The sequence below is a fragment of the Grus americana genome (genome assembly GCF_028858705.1).
Source record: "Grus americana isolate bGruAme1 chromosome 34 unlocalized genomic scaffold, bGruAme1.mat SUPER_34_unloc_1, whole genome shotgun sequence".
Lineage (NCBI taxonomy): Eukaryota > Metazoa > Chordata > Aves > Gruiformes > Gruidae > Grus > Grus americana.
In genome coordinates this window covers 190,241-213,509 of record NW_026561320.1, presented here as the reverse complement: position 1 = coordinate 213,509, position 23,269 = coordinate 190,241, and the positions used below count along the sequence as shown (strand labels likewise).

At 52.2% G+C, this 23,269-nt stretch overlaps 2 protein-coding genes across 5 annotated transcripts; one reads left to right on the top strand and one right to left on the bottom strand.

Moving 5' to 3' along the window:
• The first annotated feature begins 1,273 nt into the window (after positions 1-1,273).
• Positions 1,274-3,721, top strand: PPP1R14A (protein phosphatase 1 regulatory inhibitor subunit 14A). Its single transcript, XM_054811420.1, has 4 exons — positions 1,274-1,517; positions 2,877-2,957; positions 3,044-3,076; positions 3,433-3,721. Exons 1-4 carry the CDS (start codon positions 1,305-1,307, stop codon positions 3,529-3,531), a joined length of 426 nt encoding a protein of 141 aa, XP_054667395.1. The 5' UTR covers positions 1,274-1,304; the 3' UTR covers positions 3,532-3,721.
• Positions 3,722-5,535: 1,814 nt separating this feature from the next.
• ZC3H4 (zinc finger CCCH-type containing 4) lies at positions 5,536-23,239 on the bottom strand. Of its 4 annotated transcripts, none has more exons than XM_054811416.1 (16): positions 22,543-22,626; positions 19,159-19,316; positions 17,036-17,295; positions 14,300-14,519; positions 13,730-13,840; positions 13,270-13,492; positions 12,447-12,592; positions 12,203-12,299; positions 11,955-12,100; positions 11,474-11,587; positions 11,150-11,266; positions 10,642-10,746; positions 10,132-10,490; positions 9,541-9,905; positions 9,112-9,363; positions 5,537-8,572 (listed from the first exon to the last, which is right to left on the bottom strand). In XM_054811416.1, the coding sequence occupies exons 3-16, from the start codon at positions 17,143-17,145 to the stop codon at positions 7,125-7,127; spliced, it is 3,813 nt and encodes a 1,270-aa protein (XP_054667391.1). In that variant the 5' UTR covers positions 17,146-17,295; positions 19,159-19,316; positions 22,543-22,626; the 3' UTR covers positions 5,537-7,124. The 4 variants fall into 4 exon arrangements, with proteins under 4 accessions (XP_054667388.1, XP_054667391.1, XP_054667389.1 ...); XM_054811414.1 differs by lacking the exon at positions 22,543-22,626 and adding an exon at positions 20,658-21,524; XM_054811415.1 differs by lacking the exon at positions 19,159-19,316 and having other exon boundaries at positions 22,543-22,667.
• Between the last annotated feature and the right edge of the window lie 30 nt (positions 23,240-23,269).

The following is a 23,269-nucleotide window of genomic DNA, read 5'->3' as shown; positions in this document are numbered from 1 at the left end:
GCGCAGCTGCCAAAAGCCCCGCCCCTTCGTTTGCATGCGGCGCGGGAAAAAGTGCTGCATGGCGCCCGTCGGGAAGCCGGAGGTAGAGGGTGGTATAGGGGCTATAGGGTTAGGGGAGCTGGAGGGGGCTATAGGGGCCTGTAGAGAGCTATAGGGTTAGGGGAGCTGGGGGGCCATAGGGTTAGGGGAGCTGTGAGTGCTATAGGAGCTATAGGGTTAGGGGAACTGCAGGCGCTATAGGGGCTATAGGGTTAGGTGAGCACTGTGAGTGCTATAGGGGGCTGTAGGATTAGGGGAGCTGTAGGTGCTATAGGTGTTATAGGGGGCTATAAGGTTAGGGGAGCAGTGGGTGCTATAGAGCCTATAGGGTTAGGGGAGCTGTGGGTGCTATAGGGTGCTATAGGATCTATAGAGTTCACAGGAGCTGTTGGGGCTATAGGGTTCACAGGAGCTGTGGGTGCTATAGGGTGCTATAGGGGCTATAGGGTTAGGGGAGCTGTGGGTTCTATAGGGTGCTATAGGGGCTATAGGGTGCTATAGGGGCTATAGGGTTAGGGGAGCTGTGGGTGCTATAGGGTGCCATAGGGGCTACAGGGTTAGGGAAGCAGTGGGTTCTATAGGGGCTATATAGGGTTAGGGAAGCAGTGGGTTCTGTAGGGCGCTATAGGGTTCACAGGAGCTGTGGGTGCTATAGGGTGCTATAGCGGCTATATAGGGTTAGGGAAGCAGTGGGTTCTATAGGGTGCTATAGGGGCTATAGGGTTCACAGCAGCAGTGGGTTCTATAGGGTGCTATAGGGGCTATACAGGGTTAGGGGAGCTGTGGGTGCTATAGGGCGCTATAGGGGCTATAGGGTTAGGGAAGCAGTGGGTTCTATAGGGGCTATAGGGTTCACAGGAGCTGTGGGTGCTATAGGGTGCAATAGGGGCTATAGGGTTAGGGAAGCAGTGGGTTCTGTAGGGCGCTATAAGGGCTATAGGGTTCACAGCAGCAGTGGGTGCTATAGGGTGCTATAGGGGCTATAGGGTTAGGGGAGCTGTGGGTTCTATAGGGGCTATATAGGGTTAGGGGAGCTGTGGGCGCTATAGGGCGCTATAGGGGCTATAGGGTTCACAGCAGCAGTGGGTGCTATAGGGCGCTATAGGGGCTATAGGGTTAGAGCAGCTATAGGGGGAGGTGGAGGGGACCCTGCCACAGCCCCTCCCCCGCTCTCGGGCGAGCCCGCCCCCTCCCCCCGCCATCCCTTGGCCCCTCCCCCCCCAATCCTCCCCCCCCCCCCCCCTCCCGGTACCGCGTCCCGAGCGATGGCGGCGAACCGCGTGGGGCGGCGGCAGGGGCGGGGGGGTTCCCCGGGTCGTTCCCTCGGTACCCGAAGACCCCAACCCCCAACCCGCAGTCCCGGACTCCAACGGCGACCGGCCAGGGTCACGGTCAAGTACAACCGGCGGGAATTGCAGCGGCGGCTGGATACCGAGCAATGGATCGACGGGAGGCTGGAGGAGCTCTACCGGGGACGGGTAGGAACGGCACCGGGAACGGCACCGGGAACGGCACCGGGAAGGGAGGGCGCGGGTCCCGGTTAGAGATGCCCGGCACCGGGAACGGCACCGGGAACGGGACCGGGAACGGGACCGGGAAGGGAGGGCGTGGGTCCCGGTTAGAGATGCCCGGCACCGGGAACGGGACCGGGAACGGAGGGCGCGGGTCCCGGTTAGAGATGCCCGGCACCGGGACCGGGAACGGGACCGGGAAGGGAGGGCGTGGGTCCCGGTTAGAGATGCCCGGCACCGGGAACGGGACCGGGAAGGGAGGGCGCGGGTCCCGGTTAGAGATGCCCGGCACCGGGAACGGGACCGGGATCGGTACTACAGGGCGTAGGTCCCGTCTGGGATGCTCAGCACCGGGATCGGTTGGATAAGACCGAGATATCGGGATCGGGATCGGTTGGGTGGGATCCACGGGTGGCACCGGGACAGGCAAGCGGGACCGGAATCTGTTGGGTGGGACCCACGGGTGGCACCGGGACCGGCTGGATAAGTCCGGGGACCGGCACCGGGACCGGCTGCTCAGCACCCGGCGGTGGCCCCGGGACCCGGATCAGGACCGGGACCGGTTGGAGAACACCCAGAGGTGGCCCCGGGACCGGCCCCGCACGACGCTGGTCCCGAGTGGAGATGCCACCCGGGATGCTCGACACCGGTACCCGATACCGGGACTGCAGAACGCCGATCCCGAGTGGACATCCCACCCGGGAAGCTCGGGACCGGGTCAGATCTGGGGTTTCGTGTGTCGTCATCCCCCCCCCCCCCCCCGTGCCGGACTCGGTCCCCCGTGGGAACGACACGGAAGGACTGCGGGGATGGGGGGAGGGAGGCGGCCAGATGGGAGACGGCAGATGTCCCGTTATCCGGGAGGACACGGGGGGGGGGGGGGTGTGTGTCTCGGCGGGGGGACACGGGGGGGAGACACGCGTGGGGGGGGATCGGAGACACACAGGGGGGGTTGGGGAGGTGTTGGGGGTTCCTCCCCCTTTTTTTGGGGGGGACGTCTGGGATACGCGGGGGGAGGGGGGCGGTTGGGGTCATGCCGATTGTATGGGGGGGTTGGGGACACGCAGGACACTTGGGGGGGGTTGGGGACACGTGGGGGGACACGCGGGACATGTGGGGGGACATGTGGGAGGGGTTGGGGACACACCGTGGGGGTGGGGGGGATGTAGGGGGGCTCTGGGACACCCAGAACCCACATGGGGAGGGAGTTGGGGACACTTAACGTGTATGGAGGGCTTGGGGACACACCCCACCCCCCCCCACGCGTGGGGTGGGGGACACACCCAAGGGTCCGTGTGTCGTGTGTGTGTCCCCCCGCCGTGGCAGGAGGGGGAGATGCCGGACGAGGTGAACATTGACGATCTCCTGGAGCTGGAGACGGATGAAGAACGAGCCCAGAAGCTGCAGGTGGGGTTTATCTTTGGTGGGGGGGCACGCGAGTTTTGAGTGGGGAGGACACGCGTGACACATCCCCCCCCCCCAAATCCATCCAGGGCATCCTGAAGTCCTGCACTGCCGACACCGAGGTACGCACCCATGGCTGGGTGGGGGGGGGGGGTGTTGCCTCATGGGGAGCGGGGGTGGGAGAGAGCCGCGTGGGGTGGGGACACGAGTGGGGGGGGGACACGCTGCCAACATCCCCCCCCCCCCCCAACATTCTCCCAGCTCTGGCTGTTCCAACCGGGCTTTAAAAGGGAAAAATATTCGGCTCCGGTTTCCTCCCCCGGGGGGGCCTTTTCCTCCCCGCTTATCTCTGGCAGCAGCTTTGGGGGGGGGGGGGGGGGCTTAATTTTGGGGGGGTCCCTAATTAATCCCTAATTAATCCCTAATTAAACCCTTAATTTTAACACCCACCCCCCCACACACACACGCTTCCGAGCAGGATTTCATCCGAGAGCTCCTCGCCCAACTCAAGGGTTTACCGAAGCAACAAGTCCTCCAGAGACCCAGCCCGGAGGATCCCAATCCACCCCCCCCGTGACACACACCCCCCCCACGCGTGATCGTGGAAGGGGGGGTGGGTGTCACCCACCTCCAGCACCCATAAAGGGGTGTCCTACCCCCCCCCCCCCAGCACCCGCTGTACAGTATTTAAGCCCACCCACCGTGTAAATCCTTTAACCCCCCCCCCCCCCCGAAATAAAACCTCGCTGCGTCGCATGGGTGGGGGTGGAGTGTGGTGGGGACCCCCCCAAAAAATTTTGGGGCCCCCCCCCCCCCAAAAAAAACCCCCCAACACCCCCCCCCCCCCAGCATTGCCTGCCTCCCTCCGCCAGCTCCATATTTAGGCATGAGCCGAGCGTTGCTCCGGCCCCGTGGGGGGGGGACACGCATGACACGAGGGGGGGGGGGTGCCCACGACACACCCACGGGACAGCCCCCCCCCCCCCCCGCCAGCTGTTTATAGACCAGTCCAGATGTTGGGAACATCTGGCCAGGAAGTGCCCCCCCCCCCCCCCCGCCCCAGCGCTGTTCCCAGGGCGGGGGGGGGCTGCAGGAATCCTGCTCCCCCCCCCCCCAAAAAAAAGGGGGGTGCTGCCCCCCCCCCCCCAAACCCCATGTTTGGACCTTCAAAACTCACGGGACAAAATTGGGGGGGGGGGCACTGCCTGTACCCCGAAAGATTCTTAGGGGGGGCACCCCATGGAGGAGGGATTGTGTGCCCTGAGCATCCCCTCCCCTGGGGGGGGGAATGTTGGGGTGCTGCCCCCCCCCCTCCCCCAGCCAGGGCACCCCAAAAATGCTTAATGCAAGTGGGGGGGGTCCCCAAAAAACAGTGGGATGAGGGGGTCTGGGGGGACGGACACATCTGCTGGGGGGGGGGGGGGTGGACACCCCATAATCCCCCTGCCTGCACCCCATTGGGGGGGACCCCAAAACCCCGCATGCACCCCTGGGAACCACAGATGCACCCCCAAACCCTATAGATGCCCCCAAATGTCCCAGAAGCACCCACACCCCCCCGCACCCCAAACCTCCCACCTGCACCCCCAAATCCCCAGAAGCACCCAAACGCCCCACCTGCACCCACAACCCCCACGCCTGCACCCCAAAACCCCCCAGCTGCACCCCAGAAACCCCCAGACGTACCCCCAAACCCCCAGAAGCACCCCCAAATCCCACACATGCACCCAAAAACCCCTTGAAGCACCCCCAAACCCCCCCCGCACCTCCAAAATCCCCAGAAGCACCCCCAACCCCCCCACCTGCACCTCGAAACCCCCCCAGTGCACCCTAAACCCCCAGAAGCACCCCCAAAGCCCCCACCTGCACCCCCAAACCCCCCTTGCACCCCCAAAACCTCCCAGATTCACCCCAAACCCCCAGAAGCACCCCCAAGCCCCATACCTGCACCTCAAAACCTCCCAGAAGCACCCCCAAAACCCCCGGAAGCACCCACAACCCCCCCAAAACACCCCCGAATCCCCCACCTGCACCCCCAAACCCCCTAGGAACACCCCAAACCCCCCGAAACACCCCCAAACCCCCCAGATTCACCCCAAAATCCCCCCACCTGCACCCCCAAACCCCCTAGGAACACCCCAAACCCCCTAGGAACACCCCCAAACCCCCTGAAACACCCCGAAACCCCCCAGATTCACCCCAAACCCCCCACCTGCACCCCCAAACCCCCTAGGAACACCCCCAAAACACCCCCAAACCCCACAGATTCACCCCAAACCCCCCACCTGCACCCCCAAACCCCCTAGGAACACCCCCAAGCCCCCCGAAACACCCCCAAACCCCACAGATTCACCCCAAACCCCCCATCTGCACCCCCAAACCCCCTAGGAACACCCCCAAACCCCCCAAAACACCTCCAAACCCCCCAGATTCACCCCAAACCCCCCACCTGCACCCCCAAACCCCCTAGGAACACCCCAAACCCCCTAGGAACACCCCCAAACCCCCTGAAACACCCCCAAACCCCCCAGATTCACCCCAAAATCCCCCCACCTGCACCCCAAAACCCCCAGCTGCACCCCCAAACCCCAGGTGGCCGAGGCTCAACCATCCGAATTCACAAGATACGCCAAAAAAAAAAAAGGGGAAACAAAAGGGAAAAAAAAAAACCACCCCAACCCCAACCAAACCCCACCCCCAAATACGAATTTTGGGGCAAAATCCGGGTATTTCCAGCAACGACCTCAACTCCGAAACAATTATTTACACATTTATTACAATTGCTTTTCTTCGAAATCTCCGGCAGGTGGAAAAAAAAAAAAAATAAATCCCCCCCGACCGGCTTCGATAGCTGATTTATTATTTTTTTTTTTGTATTTTTTTTTTTTAAATCCCTATAAAATAAAATAATAATAATAATAATAATAAATCATTTTACAAAAAATTCAGTTGTGGTTTTTTGTTTGGTTTTTTTTTCCCCCCGCTCAAAGCAACCCCCGGACGCTCCAAACGCCGAGGGGAAAAAATTATTACGTGGGGCGACGGGTTGAGAAAAACCCGTCGTAAATTTGAAGGAGCGATAAAAAAAAATACCGATTTATCGCTGAAAAATAACTATTTTGGGGGGGTTTTTTGCACGCTGATAGAGCTGGCTGTTCGGAAATGTATTTTTTTCCCCCAAAAAAATGTGATGGTGATTTTTCAACATGTGTTTTTCCAGCCAGAACGGGGTTTTAAATCCCTTTTCCAATCCCATCGGATGATTTTTCTCTCCAGGATGGGGGAAAAAAAAAAGGCGTCGAGAACCTCCGAGCCTTTTGTTTTGGGGAAAAAAATCCCCTTTTGATTTGATTTGAGATATAATTTAATAATCCTTTTTTTTTTTTTTTTTCCTTTTTTTAAATTTTTTGTTTGGAGGGAGGGCTGTAAATATTTTGTCATTTTTTTAGAGATTTGAAACCCCGTTTGTCTCGAAAATCTCCAAAAAAAGGCATAAAAATATTTACTTCCAGTAAAAAAAAAAAAAAAAATGAATCAAAAGAAACCAGAAACACCCCGTCCCCACTTTCACATGGGATTAGGTTGGGTTTTTTGGGGGGGTTTTGGGTTTGTTTTTTTTTTCATGGTTACTCCCGTTCGCCGCAGCAGAATTTTAGAAAAAGATTATAATACAAAGATTTTTTTTAGTTCATTCCGCTGTAAAAATTACACCCGTGAGCCATCGACGCGCGGTTTTTCAAAGCAAGAAATTAAGAATCGCGGTAAATTTTGCCTCTCCGGAGAAAAGTCAGGTTTGAAAGGCGGAGATTTAAGCATTTTTTTCCCCCCTCCGGATGATTTCGATCAGGTTTTGGGTGGTTTTTTTGGGGGAAAAAGCGCTAAAATATAGAAAACGCTGGTTGTTATCACAGAGGGAGTTTGATTCTTCTTTTAAAACGGGATTCGGGAAATTCGCTTTAGTTACAGCAGAACCCGGGATTTCTCTACACGTTATATGGCTAAAGTGAACGCTAATGGAATTAAAACAAAAAAGAAACCCCAAAAAAATAAGAAAAACAACCCAAAAAGAAATCAAATTACCGACTAATTCGATGCACGGAGTCAGGGTTTGGTTTTTTTTGGGGAGGGGGGGGGTGGGTTTGGTTTTTTTTTTGTTTTTTTTTTTTAATACTACTGACAGAAAGGGGAAGCCGTGGGATCGAAACCCTTGAAGACATCTTTAAGGGAAGCGGCGTCTTGCTGTTCGCTGTCCTGCGCCGGACTGTTTCCCGCGAAAGGACTTCCCGATCCGGATTTGGCGCTTTGTTTAACCATACCGTAAACCGAAGGAACCGGAAGATTGTGTACCCCGGGTTGGGGGGTTGTTTCTTGGACAGGAGGAACGACGGCGGTTTTGGGACGAGGTCGGTTGTAACTATTGTACCTGTCCGTAGCGGATTCGACGTTCGATTTTTCCGATTCGGGTTGATCCAACGCCGAACGTCGAACGAAAAGGGGTTCCTTGGTTTTGCCGGTGGTTTTGCCGGAATCCGAAGATTTAGAAGACGAGTTAGCTTCGTTAGGAGACTCGGAAGCTTTGCTGCCCGAGCTCGGAGTCCTGGGATCGTACAAACTGATGGCACTCAGAACGCTGCTTTGCCCGCTGCCTTTGCTCAACCCGCCCGCCGTCAGCAGCCGAGGGTCGTAGGGAGCGATAGCCGGGGCGGTGTCGCTGGCGGATGCCGGATCTGAGGTTTTAGGAACTCGAGAAATTCCCGTTTCTGTAGATTTTTGTAATCTGGGGTCGGCGGGGGCTTTCCGCATCCGAGGGTCGCTGGGTTTGTCGCTCTGGCTGGAAGATGGGCTGCCGGCCGCGTTCACAGTCTTTAAAATCCTCGACAGGAGCTCGAAATCGGGGAGACCGGTACCCGAAGAAGAACCGACGTCTCCCGGTGCCGTTCCCCCCCTCTGCCTGGGATCGGAAAGACCCGTTTGGGGTCTGTTAAGACGCGGATCGAGGGTAGGCATGGATTGAAGAGCTGCCGGAACAGGAATAAACTCTTGCTTTGGGATCGGTAACGGAATCAGATCCTCTGGGCTCCACAGGATCATCCGGGCAAAGTTGGGTTTGTTGAGGACGACGTCTTTTTTGATGTGGCTGAATTGCTGGAGTTGGGAGCGAGGATCCCGCAGGGAATGGCCCGGGAGAGCATCGACGGGGATGTTGACCGGTTTATCCCGTAGAATTCTTTCCCCTTCCTCCTCGTCGGGGAGCAGGGAAGGTTTCTGACCGCCGCCGACGCTGGAATGAGGAACTTCTGGTTTGGGGGCGGAGGAGGGAATGTGTCGTGCGAGTCTGGGGTCAGTGGGTCCCAAATCCCCGGGAAGAGACGGGACGGAAAGGTCCGCGTTTCGGGAAAGCCTGGGATCCCGTAACCGCGGATCGGCAGGACGACCGCTTCCTCCTGTTTGGGATTTTTGCAGGCGAGGGTCGCTTACACCGGAAGGTGGTCCGATTTCTCCGTGGGAGGGTTGGATGTGAGATCTGCCGGAGCTTTGTTGCCTTAGGGTTTTCAATATGGAGGTGACGCTACTTCCACCGTCATCTTCGTCACTGGAATACCAGTTACCGGTATCGCCTGGGAGGAGAGAGAAGAGAAAACAGCTGATAAAAGGCAATTAAAGCACGGTCAAACCGTTACGCTGATGAGAACGTCCCCAAAACGCGGCCCCTCTCCCCTCTCAACCCAACGCCGCTCAAACTCCCAACCGTTCCCATGTTTTGCCGAAACGGGGGGGGGGGGGACGACGACTACGCGTGACAGCTTTGGCCTCCCGGGTCTTGTTTTCACACCACAAATTCCCAGAGAGCCGTAAGCATCCCTCTCTTCCTCTTCCTCCTGTCTGCAGCAGACTAATTTCACCACAATTTAAGCCACCCAACCTTATCTCCTTCACCTTCTGGCCAGCTGTTCCCATTTTTTTTCTGCAGACCTACTCGTTTCTTCACCAGCAACGCGTTCTTTCGACACCGGGACTCCTCGTTCCCTAAACAATCCCTCCCCGACACCCCCGTTTCTCCGATGGCCCCCTCTTTTTCAGAGATCACACCTCTGGGAGGGTAGAAACCGAAGCGGATCCAAGTTATCCCCCTCCCACGTTGGATTTTGCCACTTGCCTTCCTCATTTTCGCGGTCTTGCTTATTGCTCTCGGCAAGTCTCCGAGCTCTCTCCTCTTCCTCTTGCTGCTTCTGCTGGATTCTCAAATAAAGAGCTCTTTGTGCCGACGGCATGAAATCGGGGATGCTGCCCGGCGGTTTCGGTAAGCCGGGAGGGCCTCCTTCACACAAGGCATCATGATCCAAGGACGGATCAGGGAACATGTGCTCTCCCGGAGGTCCTTCCATATCCTCGTAACCACCGTAGTCTTCTGCCGAGTAAAGATCATCAATATTAAAAGAAAATCTCAAAGCTGTGAAAAATAACCCAATTTTTCTCCCATCTCGGACTGCCGCCATGCCCGGGCATGCCAGGAACAACCCGTCTCCGGGCTGGCATGTCCGGCAAAGCATCTAAGAGCCGATCCCGGTAGATCCTTGGGACGTACCTGGGTCTCCCATCATTCCGTGATCCATCTCCAGACCTTCTTGTTGCTGGTAGAAATTATCATAAAAACCTTGCGCTGGTGGAACGGGCGGCATCATGCCGGAATGGGGGGAATCATCCGGTCCGTAGGGCATCATAGGGGGTCCGGGACCCATCGGAGGGCCGGGATTCATTCCCGGGCCCATCGGCATGTCCGGGTGCATATCCGGATGCATGTCCGGGTGCATGTCGGGGTGCATGTCCGGGTGCATGTCTGGGTGCATGTCTGGGTGCATGTCTGGGTGCATATCGGGGTGCATGGGTCCTGGCATTGGTCCTGGGGGTCCTCCTGGCCCGGGGAACCTGGGGGGAGGCGGACCTGGGTGCCTGAAAGAAAAAATAGAAGAAAATCCGCTTTAACAGGCGTTCTCCGCTTCCGGATAGATGGACCCAGGGCTCTCCGAGCAGCAGCGCCTGCGCCCGGACCTAAAAATGGTGAGAAAACTCTTTTCTACGTGTTCGCCCCCACCGTCAGGGCAAAGCTCCTGGTTGGACATAAAAATTTGCCATCGCCGTCCCTCTCCCCATTACCTGGAGATGGTTTGACACTCACCTCACGCCCAGCTTCTCCGCCAGCTGCCCAGTCGGTCGGACGACGATCTCAAAGAGCGAGGGAATTTTCTTGTACATGTCCTGTTGTTGCTGCAACTGCTGCGGCGACAGAGGTTCGTGCATTGGTGGCGGCATCTGCGGCCCCGGCGGTGGAAGCGGTGGCGGCGGAGGAGGAGGAGGGCCTCCGGGGATCGGTCTTCCGTTTGGAGATGTCGGAGCCGGCGGTCCGGGAGGACGAGGAGGTGTGGGCAGCAAGCCGACCCCGGGGGGTGGTTTGGGAAGAGGATTAATGCCCTGTTTTTTTAGTTCTTCGACTTCTTTCTCATCCTCTGCACCTGCTTCCGCATCATCTGCCAGCATCTGAGAAGATAAAAGGAGTTCAGAGCAAATCCATGGAGCTGCTCTGCCGATCGACACGCTCCAGAAAACCTCTCCCTCCCTTTCCACCTGCAGGATCCACTTCCACGGGAAGAAAAACGGAGCTGCAACCACGTTAACACTTCCCCTTTACCTTGTCCAGAAGCTCCCGCGTCTCCTCTGTGAGCGGATCGTGAGAAAACATGCAGTCATCCCCGTTGATACAGTTGCCCGTGGTGTGGTAGAGCTTGCAAGGGAAGTCGCGTATCATTTATTAAGGAGAATAAATCCCAACGGGGAGTTACCCCGAGCTCTTCCTACAGCCAGAGAGGCTACAGATGCTTTTCACTTTGAAATGCAGCTTTTAAAGCTGCAAATCATCCTGGTCATGACACTGAAATTAAACTGCCATCACCAGAAACACCCCGTTTTCCTTTCTGCCAGGTTTTCCCGTACACCCAACAGCCACAAATTTAATTTCTTCAACAGGAAAGCTGAGACTAAGAGGGAACCAGGAAGGTTGTCAGCAGCGCCGGTCATGCAGGCTGTCAGCGGAGGATGTGTTACCCAGGAATGGCCTTTTTTTCCCCCCCCTTATGCATTTATGCAAAGCAAACGAGACTGATTTAAGGCTGGCTTAAGAAAACAGTAAAAACCAAAAGGATATCATGCATGTAAGGGCAGTTTTCAGCCCTGGCGCAGTAGCCGGTGATGTAGAACTTGCACAGCTCCCGTTTCTTTGGTAGTTCGATGTCATGACTGAAGTTGCAGTGGTCGCCCTGTTCAGAGAGAACACGACAGCGTGAGGAGGCGGAAGCGCGAACACACCTAGGAGGGACGGGGAGATGCGTAACTCTTTACAAAACTCTCTTTGTAGGGGTGAATCCCTCCCTGAAATCCACTAAAACCTGGGCCTTATGCTTCAGTGACGGTTCTGTGTGTGTATAAAAGAGATCTACAGGAATATTCTTGAATTATTCCCTTACCCAGGTACACCTGCCTTCCACAAAGTATTTGCAGATGACTTTGCCTTTCTTATCCGACTGCTGGTGGGGTTTATCATGGTCGTTCCGCCGGTAATTTCCACCACCTCCTCCATCCTATCGGAAGCACATTACGTTAGTTGACAAAGAATTTGATATATAAAGCAAAAGATCACACAAAGAAATTAAAACTTTTTACGCAGCCATCTCCGAGAAGGAAAAACACTTGAGATTTAGGATGAAAAAGGGAGGCAAAGACGAGTGCGCTGAGCCTAGCAGGCTCCTGAGCACGGCTCGAGGAACCTGTCAATGGATCAGAATCCAACACATCCATCCCCTTCAATTTTTGTGGATCCGGGGGAAGATCCGTTTGGGTTTTTTTCGCTCCTGCGAAGGCTTTCTTCGAAGCCTGACTGGATTTATGGGGGCAATGAGGGAAAGGAGGTGCATCCGGCACTGCATTAGACAACAAAGAGCTACTCACTCCCATGTCCTCGTCGTAGTAATCGTCGTCCTCGTTCATTCCACCACCTTTCCCCATTCCACTTCTGTTTCCGCCTCTGCCTCGTCCTCTGCCCATTCCTTTATTTCCTCTTCCTCTGGGCCCACGACCACGTCCTCGATTTAAACCTGAAAATACATGTCCTCGTTTTTAATTTCTCTCCTTCCGTAAAACGTTGTGAGGGAGCAGAAAGCAGGAACCCTCCCAGCACAGCTCACTACCCCACTCACCCCGTCCACGATTCTCCTTACTCCTGCGATACTGATTCAGCTCTTTCGAGTAATCGTCATATTCGTCATCGATGATGGGCTCCTCGTTATCGCAATACTGCGAACGAGAAAGATCAGCGTCTTCAGCGAGCGGGGATGAAACGCAGCCCGTTCCCCCCCTCAAATGCAAACGTCCCGATCGTGAAAAAGAATAGTATTTTGTTTCCGTGATTTCCAGGGAGCAGCTCGGAAACTCGGCACTTACTTCCATCTCTTCATCATACATTTCCTCCTCTTCCTCGGGGTGGTCAGCTCTGCCTCGCCCTCGGTTTCCTCGGCCCATGCCTCGGCCTCCTCTCATTCCTCCTCTGCCTCCTCGCCCTCGGTACCCTCTGCCTCGGCCACGGCCACCTGGCAAAGCAAAGGGATGGGATCAGCTTTGGGCTGAGTTTCACCTCTCAGGTACATTAAAACAGCACAACAACATGCCAGACAAGGGAAAATAAATGATAACCTTTCAGTACGGCATTACCAGCATCTTAAAAACTTGTTTCTAAGTCAATCAGTTTTTAATATTCTAAAAAAAACGGATTTTTAAGAAGCCAAATGATAATATTTAAAAAAAAAACAAAGAACAAGGCTGTGTGATCACGTCAGCTGCCGCACAGGTATGTTAGGCTGGTAATGTAAATCTGTGCGCTCCAGATGTGATGATATCCAACTCGTTACACCATCAATCGACTTCATTTTCCTTTCGACTCAAGCTTTTGTTTTATTTTTTCTATTTTCAACCACTTAAGTGCTTTTAAAACGATCTACGCTAGCAAGAATAAAGCTTATTTAAAATGTTTCATTATCCGCAGGGATCTGGACTTTCCCCTCGGAGCGAAAAACAGGAAAAAACACTCTCCCCTCTCCCAGACTGACGAGTGGTTTAGTGCAGGCAAGGCTTCGTGCAGGCAGAGCAGTTCACCTTCATGAAGCTTCTTGCATGTTCTCGGGCCTTATTTGGCCGCAGATTAGCTAAACGAGCTGCAGGTAACGAATGTTCAGAGATATGGTAGTAAAAAAGGAACGTTTAGACGTACCTCGTCCCCGGTGAGAGCCTTCCTTCGCTCGCCGGTATTGATTCAGCTCTTTTGCAAAGTCGTCGTAATCTTCCTTCCCCATATCTTCATCCTCCTCCCCCTCGTACTGACCGTACTCTTCATTCTCGTAGTCCTCGTACATGCCATAATTTTTACTCTCCATTTTAGAGTAGCTCTTCTTTTGCATGGGAGCATTGTGAGAGGACGGATACTGCTGGTGGGACTTTGGGAAACACAGAGAGGTCAGTGATAAAGGAAGGGAATGTACCAAGCTTAATATCATGATTTAATTTTTAAAAATCATTAAAAAAAAAAATCCTTAAATAACTAGGTTAAAAATAAACAGGCTAAAGGACCAGAGCCAAAGCGTGTGGCTCGTAGATGGAGCAAGATCTGTGCTCAAATCTTGCAGCGGCTCTGAACCAGAGAGCAGTTTCCCCATCTGCTGGCAGGTACTTACAGAAGAGTAGGGAGGGCTGTATTCCCTGTATTTTCTGTGTCCCTTTTCACCGGGACTGAAGTCCGAGTCCTCGCTGTAATCAGAGAAGTCATCGCTGGAAGAAGCATGGCGCTGCAAGGCAAGGAAAACCCGCGGTGCAGTTTTATTACAGGCCAGCTCTGACACAACACAACTAAATCTCTCTTTTTCTTCCAAAAATTCCTCGAATTTCAGTAACAAACATCTTTGGTTTTGCAAATCCAGCAGGCTACAATCCCCTTTTGAGGTAAGAACGCTCACAAAGTAATTCCCTAAATAAAAACCTGTTTTTCTTCCCGTTCTGCAGGCTCAGATGGACAAGAAAGCGCTGTAGTATTTTTATCCCACCTGCAGACCTCGGATTCCTCAGAGGAGGAAGGCGTTAAGGAGCTGAACCCCAAGAAACCCCGCGAGCGCTCCCACCTCGCAACTATCATTAGGGGAAGAGCCTCAAACTACCCGTAGTAATGTTAGAGGAGGAATTCCCTGGAGATATCTGATGGCAGAGAAAGGCAGACCGGAGCTAGGAAACAAAAGCAGAGCGTGGCTCACCTTGTGTTTGGATTTCCTTTTCTTCTTGGATCTCCTCTTCTCTTTCTCTCTCTCTTTCCGACGCTTGCGCTTCATCCGTCGATGGGCTTTCTCATCATCTGAATCGCTGTGATGCTTCTCCCCCTTTTCCTTCCGACCTCTCTCTTGAGATTCGGAGGGATCCTGCGCCTCTTCCCCTCCATCATCCTCCAGCTCCCCTTCTTCCAGTTCTCCATCCTCCCTGTAAAGCAGACAGACACATTTAATTCGCTTTATTCAACAAAAAAAACCCCCCAAAAACCGCAACCTGCTTACTCTGCTCACCAGCCAGCCACGCACTCAGTTCCCAAAGTGCTCACAAATTCCTATTTACTGTGGTTTTAAATATCTGATCATAAATACCATTTCTGGTCACCTCTGCCATCGAAATCTGCTCGAGCTCTTGGTCAGCCCGGAATTAAAACACGGCGAACAAGCATCTCGCAAACAACAAACCGAAGCCACAACATTACGGCGTACAACTTTCACATGAAATTAGTGCAAATCCACTTCAAGGATGGAAATTGGTGTTTTAATATAACACTCGCTCCACTCCAAGAACTGAAATCGGTGTTTTAATAAAACAACCGGTCCTCTAAAAGACAAGAATAAGTAAATATCATGTTGGTTTGCCAAATCTAGAGCTGCGTGCCCAGTTATTTCCACTTTCTCCTGCTACCGTTCACCCACAGTTGTGGTTAGTAGGGGTGATAAAGCACATCTGTAACTTCCTCAAGAGGATTCCTCAATTAAATTAAATTAAAAATTACTCCGAGAAACTTTTTACAACCTCGTAACAGATTAAATGTGTAACACGGCACGAGTTCAATCAGCTCCCTTGCGTTTTCCCTCTCTCCCAACAGGTCCTGAGTTTGTCGCTGTGTGATTTAAAACAAGAGCGGGGTCTCCTCCTCCCTTTTCACTTAAGCTATAATTAAAACCAAAAACGCTGGCTGGTTTATATACATCACAGTCGTTCACAAACAACAATTTAGGAGCGTGCCATGCCGTGCCGGCGCTGTGCCGCCTGTGGCGGAGAAGGAAGAAGGAGCTGCCGCTGCTCGGTAGCTCTCAGGGAAGTCTGGAAGCTGAGATGAGGTTTAGGAATGGCACGCAGGAGCCTCTCGGAAAAAGCTCTGAGCTGTTGATAACCTCAGGTTATGTTAAAAAAAAAAAGCCACAAGAAAAACTGAATTATTTCCCCAAATACATTGAAAAAACTACAAAAAAACCCCCAGTATTAACAATCCCCTGGGGATGTTTCAGCATCGTGGAGAGCAAACAGTCGGATCCAGCCACCCAGTCCGACTCTGATGCAAAGCTCCCGTCTTGTTTTTGTTTGTGCTTGCACCATTTTAATAACAGACCAGCTCCAAAATCAAGCTCACTTAAGTATTACCCATGAAGCTCTTAAACCTGACGCGTAATTCCTAGGTGTAAAAACAAGTTTTAAAAGCGAGGATGGGTGGAAATTATTTCCATCGCAAGAACGCAGCATCCTTCAGGTGTTTGTGTTGAGCGAGATCAATCTTGGAAAAAGACCTGAGAAATTCGCGCTCTGCACAAAGCCGAGGTGAAGAACAGAAACAAAACAAGCTGACGGACAAGAATTTAAAATACTTGTGTATTTAAATACTTAAAAGTCCTGTTAAAGCCTCTCTCCTTTTCCTAGAGGGACAGGTTCATCAATAAATGGATTTCATATTAGAAATACCACCAGGTTTCTGGATCCGGTTTCCAGCAACCTAGAGAGCGCAGCGAAGCGAAACACTGACGCAGCTCAGCCCGGGCACGCGACAGGCTTGTAGGACCCAAGGAGCTGCTAGAAAGCCCGCTGCGACCCGATAAATGCCCTCACACCGTGCGTCTTTGCGGGAAAAAAACCCTCACGGCTATTCCCGTCGGCATCGCTCCACTGAAATCAGCATCATTTACCCTCTCCCAGGAGTCCCCGCTGGCTGGGGATCGCGATTGCTCCCTGTCTTCAGAGAGAAATAAAACGCACGTCGCTAACCTTAATTGCAATTTTCAGCAATAATTACCCTTCGTTTTGGATAGCACAAGGCGCTTTTACCCTGCCTTGAGTTGTTCTGGTTTGATATCAAGGTTTAGAGGAGACTACACTCCTGGAGCCGCATCCCGATCGACAATCGCGTTATTAAATTTGCTGTGGTTACAGAAACGAGGACCAAAAAGGCTCCTGAAAACTAAGCGCAAAAAACTTTTTGGCCGTCGCAAAGATTATTCGAAAAGCACCAAGAGACGGGACCAGGCCGAACCATCAAAACGATCGCTGTTTCGCAGATGAATATTAATTATTTCATCAACACACACACCTCCTAAAGAAGGAAAGTCTGAGAAATCACGTTTATACAGACGCTTAGATGCATCTTAAGACGGGCAGTATCATCTCCTGCTGGTTTTTGACTCCAATTCTCCCGGATTTGAGTAGGTTTGGGCCAGAAACGACACACTGACCTCTCAGAGAGACCGTGGGGCTTATTTAGCATGTGGAAAGCGCTCTGAAAACTTTTAGGCAAGTATTACCAAAACACTGTATTCACCTAACGATTTTAAACACAACGAAACGGAGTCATTTCAAATACGGCAACGGGCGAGTGAGGATGTTTGAAAGCAACCAAACGATTTCTGAGGCTGGATGGAAAACAAATTAAAAGCAATTAAAGCGACGTCGTGCATTTTCGGGGGACGGCTCACCGTGGAGAGTCGCTGCGGGTACGTGGTGAAGAAGCCATGTCTGTTAACCAACTATTGGTACTGCAGAAAACACTGACTGGGGGAAAATTCTTCCCCGAATCCGCGCTCATCTCGGGCTTTCCTATCGCTCCTGACCGCCTGATCTATAGCGAACGGTCCCCGGCACAGCACACATCCTCGCGGAAGGACTCTCGCCGGTTGCCGTGCGGCGTTTGTGACCTCAGCGCCACGGCAATGACGTAACACGGCGGTGACGACGCCTGGAAAAAAAACAAAAGCCCTTTCCAATCGTTATCCTGCCATAACGAGAGCATGAGTGCTTTGCTACGGGGAAAACAGTAAGAACGACCACGTTGGGAGAAAATTTAGTAGGGTTTTTTTTTGCTATTTTGGCCACTGAAGAGCAGCGCAAGAATTAAAATATTATCTTAAAATAATTAATGTCACTTTACACAGCTGCGGCTTTGTTAAATTTGGAAACGAGCGTAACGAAGCGACAAATGAGCGGCCTAGACAGCAGATTTACCCTCCGTTATAGTTCTAACCCTGGTAAAGATATTCCTGCTCCTTGCTCATTACACCTGAAAGAAACCCCGTCGAAAATAAAACTCTCGGCTCCCATCCTCAGAAAAACACCAGTGTTCTTCACTATTTTCAAGAAAAGAAAGAGCTTTGTGCGCTCTCACCTGCTCTCTACAGATACATACCTCAGAATAACTTCTATACAACACCCTTATAAAAAAACCCCTGATTTAGTAGCTGGAAAAAAATTTCCGGCGGCTTTTTGCACAAGAGGTGCAGCTGACCGTGAAATCGGCCGCCCGGTGCGTGATCTGGTTTTGCCGGAGTGGATTCACGGACACCGAAAGCAGGGAGGGGGTTTGTGTACAGAGGCAGATCTCGGTTTAACTTTGAGGAATGCAAAGCACAGGGCAGAGGAGGTGAAAATACTTTTTTTTTTTTTTTTTTTTTGTTCCGGAAAGCTTTGAAAATAAAGTGCAAACACTCTGGAAGACCCTAGATTGCAAATGCACGATTTAATCTCACGAGGAGCGAATGTTCGCTTCTAATTTTACGTGATTTTAAGTAAAATGCTTGACGGGGACCTAAGCTGTATCGTTAGGATAAACAGCTTCTGCCTCAAGCTGAGCAACCAAGAGAGTTTAAAGTTGATTTTTAACAATCTCATGTATTTGAGGGAGGGGGGAAGAAACGATCAGACGGCAAATTAAAAACATAAGCGTGGTAAAACCAAGTAAAACCTGAAAATTAACCATAAATCAACTGGCTAAACTCGAGGGGGGAGCGGGTTTTTTGGCGAGAGCGGATCACCCCGGCTGAGCGCGACTCCCCACAACCTATTTCAAAGCAGGATTTAAAAGCAGATCCCTCCACGTGGACAATAGGGCAGGGATATCGCGCTGCTTTTAAGTAGAATTTTGCTTTTTTTAGGATAGACGTGTAGGTTTTGCTCATTTGACCGTTTTCTAGGGAAAACACAAGGCCAGGCTTTTCAGAGTGACCACTACCTCCAGCTAAAGGTTATTAATCACATATTTAATGCTTCAGCAGAAGTCTACTGCCTCGCCAACAACTTGCTTGGAGGAAACGTATCCTACCCTAGCATCACACCTGCACGTTCCACACCAGAGAAAATCATTCAGCGAAGATTTCTATTCTTTCACCAAAACACTGATTATTCCAGAATAATCCCAAAGGAACTAAGCTCTCCTCCGGCCTGCCAGCGCGGCCGCTTTACATTTTATTCCAAGTGGAAACCAGGGGAAATGCATCAATCAAGAAATAAAAGAAGCGCAGCTTTGAAGGCAGCGGGGCCACGCTGCCTCATTCAAACTGCACGGACTGGGGCAGAAGTCATTAAAATTTATCAGTTTTTTCTGTCTTTCATATAGATGGGGTTTGGGTTTGGGTTTTTTTTTTCATTTATGGTAACAAATACGTTGTATAGATTTATAAGAGGCTTGTGAGAGATTCATTTAGCCCACTCCTGGCTGTAATCCGGGCGAATCCTCCTGACATCCCTAAAACCTGTGTTTTTAAGCAATGTTTATACTAAAGGAAACTTTGAAGGGCTATTTCAAGGGTCACAACTCAAAGATTACTCGGGGAACGTGCTCGACTCAGCTGCTAATTCTGCTTGCAGGTTAGCTCCTTCCCGCTCCTCCTATCCGAATCCTTCAGTGAAATCCTAACGCTGAGCGCTGACGTCCTCGCTGCCACAGCATGGCTGATGCCACAGCAACGGGATACGTCCCAGGCCCTGGAAAAAAAAAAAGACGCTGGGGTCTGGGATTTGCTTTAGCCTTTCCTTTAACCTGGTATAACAAAGCCTCGCTCAACCCAAGGAGCCTCAGCCGAACAATTACGCTCTTAGAAAGAAAAAAACCCAAGCCAGTCCTTGCAAAAAAAAAAAAAAAAAAAAAAAAATTCCTGGCGGGTGCTTTGCTTCCCTATCAGAAGTTGCTTCGATTTTCCAAGGAGCTACTCGCAGTATTGACGTTAAATGTCCGCCTGCACGTTTGCACGATTAAAAAAGGTAATCTCTAGCAAATCGTGAGCATTAGGAGGAGGTTGAACCCAATTAAAAATGGGTCAGGGGAAGCAAGGCACATGGAAAAGCCACAGACAAGAAGTTTGACTCCTACTGCTAATATTTAACTATCTAAAAAAGAATTACTACTTGCTTTATGGAACCAGTCAACAACTCCTGTAAACTTGGCAGTACAATCCCTGAAAACTCCTGACATTCAAACAATTCCCGGTTCTTCCGTCTCTCAAAAGGGATAAATGAACCTAAAGTTTTCCAGCAGCCTATTTTCTTTCTTTTCTACCACATCTGTCCTTTCCAACTCATCTCGGTACGGATTTAAAAAAAAAACAACTTATGCTGTTAGCAACGGATAATCGAAAAACAATTTAGATTTTTCCGGGATCAGGAGTGGAAGTATAAAGTCGAACACATATGTACATTTAGTAAAATTAACAGAACAAAGTTACTAATTGAATTATATTAAGGGGAGGAAAAATCGATGCTATGAGGTCCCACTGAACATTTTGGCCAGACCAGTAACATTTTCAAGCTCTGATGGTGAGCATTTGATCGAAGGGGAAATAAAAATATCCCAGCTTTATGACTTTGTGGTAAAGTTAAGCCATGGAAGGTGCAGGAACCGTAAGGGTCCCGTCATAAAACATTTAAAAACAGCGACAAAAAGGCAGAAAAAGACATCACTGGATATTGGTTTATGGGAAAACCTCTTTCTGGAATGCAGTTAAATCTGTAACAAAAAGCCCTCTAATTTGCTACAAGAAGTGCTTGCATTATTTTACAGTTTAAGCAGATGTATACACCTTTTGGGGGGGTTTTTTAGGCAATAAAGACAAGAGGGAAACAAACCATCACAATTTCACACAACTGTATCGGTGTGCTTAGAGGAAACACTGTTTTTTGGCGGGTTTTTTTCCACCTGAGAACAACGTAAGCTGGATGAAAAAGGGCAAAAGTGTGTGGTTTTGGTCTCCAGGAAAAACTAACCCGAGAAATTAAATTAATTGGATGGGAACGGGGAGAAATACCCAACCCTGTGCATGGTGTTCTTACTTCGAACTTGAATCGTGTGAAGTAGAGTGAGGAACAAAATGGAGCTTTTCGTAACGCACCTGATCACCAAAAGGAAAAGAAAGGGAGAAGGAAAATCAAAGGACGCTAACGAGATTTGGTAACAAACTGGGTGCTTGCACTGTACGTCGACGCTTCAATTTTGCTAATTATCCGACATGAGACTGTACATGGGGATGGGGGAAAAATGTGTGATGACATTTGGGAAACAGTGCTTTCTTTTGCCACCTTTTTGTTTCTTTCTTTTTTGACACACTTTGTTTTAACAAAACTTTTTTTACAACTTTTTTTTTTTTGCTTTACGGGCAGACCCGCACCCAGGGGCAGCCGGTTTACAGTCAACGTAATGGAATGAGGATGGAGTTTGCAGACAAAGCAATGGATCCGCATCCTACATCTAGATGGCATCAAGGGTCAGAGTGGTATGAGTTTTACCGAGGTATTTCACCTGGAAACGTCACAACAGACATATTTGGGAGTAAATTGTGTGCTTTTGTGACTTTTTTCTTTTTTTTTTGTCTTTTAAACATTCACATCGGCGGGGTGCACAACTCTATCGGTCATTACAAAGGGGGAGTATTCTGCTTGGTTTGTACACACACGGTATCAACTCACTGCTTACGCCAAACGTACCCTGCAGACGAACTCAGGACTTATTTGGTGGTGGGGAGAGGGAAAAGGCAGGAAAAGGTCTAATTTAATTATTCAATAAAAGAGCTTACTTACCAACCCAACCCTGCATCACATGGAAAATAAACCTCCTCAGAGACAAAGGCATGCTAATGCATAAAAGCAGCTCTCTGCACTGCACACCTGCCCTCCAGGGGAGTGGGAAGGCAGCAAACCTCGCTCTTTTTTATATATATATATCTTTTTTTTTTTCAGACATACACGCTTAAGCTGTTTATTTTTGCCCATACTTTCTGGCTATATGGTTTCAACTAAGGAAAAAAACCTACTAATAAAGGAAACGGCTAAAGTTATGTTTTGGGGAGGGGGAAGGTGCTTTACATACATCTCAAGAGGAAAAAGGGGGTTCCTGGAGGATATATATATATATTTTTTAAAACTTTCTAATACCTGGGAGCACTGGAGGTGAGCCTTTCTCTATCAAGGGGGGGGGGGGGAGGGTGATGGAGGCTATCGCACCCCAACACCCCCCTCGTACCCCCAACCCTCGGTACCTTCCTGCCCCCCCCCGGCCTGCGCTCCCTATTTGAGCCAACTAATATTTTTCAAGAAGCAGCGGGGAGACAAAGGGGACGTTAATGAGGCCAGCGCTGCCTGGGAGAAATAACGTCATTAAAGACCTCATTAAGGACCCCCCCCCCCAAAAAAAAAAGCAGCTAGGAGCCCCCCAAAAAGCTAGGAGCCCCCCCACCCCTCTCCCTGACCTCCTCCAGCACCTCGCTCCTCTCGTACCCCCCCCAAACACCCCCCCCATGGTACCCCAGGCCCTGCGCTGCCCTCACGGCCCGGCCCTACCCAGGCCGCGGCCTCCTCCTCCTCCTTCTCCTCCCTCGGCCTCCTGCTCTACCCAGGACACCCCCCCACCCCCCCAAATATCCCCCGCTGTCTCTGCCTCTGTCCCAGCTTCCTCCTCCTCCTCACAGCCCCCCCCCCCCAGGCCCCGCTTCCCCCCCCCTCCCCAAAGCCGGGCCTACCCCCCCCCCCCCCGCCGCCCGCCTCAGGCCTGCGCCCTGGCTCCCCCGCTCACCTCAGGCCCTTTCCCCCCCACCTCCTCCCGCCCCGGCCCCCCACCACCGGTCGCCCCGCGTTTCCCACCCCCCCCCCAAACCTGGTCCGGCGAGCCGGACAGACAGACACAGACAGACAGAGAGGCTCTCGGGAGAGGCGGTTACTGGACCTTTCGTCCGGGCCGTGGTGGTGTTGGAGCGGCGGCGGCGGCCAGGGGAGGCTGCAGCTGCCGCTGTCGTGGTGGTGGCAGGACGGAGAAGGGGGGGTGGAGTGCGGGCTGGGGGGGGAAGCAGCGGCGGCGGGGGGGACACTCGGGCTCTCCACGGCCATGGGCAAGAGGGGCGGGGGGGCGAACAAGGGGGGCACAGTCACTGTACAGCGCGGGGGTCGGCTCGGCACGGCCCGGCCCGGCTTATCCGCCCGCCCGCCCCGCGTTCCACGGGCAGGCACACAAAATGGCGCCCGCCGGCACGCAGCCGCGCCGAGGCAGCGCCCCAGAAGGAGGTCGGAAAAATACGAGCGATGCCGGGAAAACACGAGAGACACCGGAAAAATACGAGCGGTGCCGGAAAAACACGAGCGCCCCCCCCAAGCACGCAGTTCCTTAACGAAAGTTGCCGGAGGTTGCCGAAGGTGAACGGGAGATGGCGGGAATGTCCGAAAAGTGTCGAGGAGGTGAAGCCAGGACGAGTCCAACTGAGGGGGGGGGGGTGCGCAACTGAGCGCGCACGGGGAGATCCCTAGGCCGAGTGATGCGGCCGCACGCTCCTGTACGGGGAACAAACGGCGGGAGAAGCCACTCGAGGTGGTTTTCCCGAGGGGACGCCGACGTGGGACCGCGGGAGCTCTCCGTGACGGAGGGGTCGTTTTCCCCCCCCCTCTCTCGGTGGACGTGT

Excerpts from the sequence above, each read along its gene's own strand:
- PPP1R14A (XM_054811420.1), top strand. The coding sequence starts at position 1,305 with ATGGCGGCGAACCGCGTGGGGCGGCGGCAGGGGCGGGGGGGTTCCCCG. Across the intron at positions 2,958-3,043 it reads AACGAGCCCAGAAGCTGCAG|GGCATCCTGAAGTCCTGCAC; the intron begins GTGGGGTTTATC and ends AAATCCATCCAG. Across the intron at positions 3,077-3,432 it reads CCTGCACTGCCGACACCGAG|GATTTCATCCGAGAGCTCCT; the intron begins GTACGCACCCAT and ends GCTTCCGAGCAG.
- ZC3H4 (XM_054811413.1), bottom strand. The coding sequence starts at position 22,703 with ATGGCCGTGGAGAGCCCGAGTGTCCCCCCCGCCGCCGCTGCTTCCCCC. Across the intron at positions 9,906-10,131 it reads GCGGAGAAGCTGGGCGTGAG|GCACCCAGGTCCGCCTCCCC; the intron begins GTGAGTGTCAAA and ends TTTTTCTTTCAG. Across the intron at positions 9,364-9,540 it reads CGGAATGATGGGAGACCCAG|AAGACTACGGTGGTTACGAG; the intron begins GTACGTCCCAAG and ends TTTACTCGGCAG.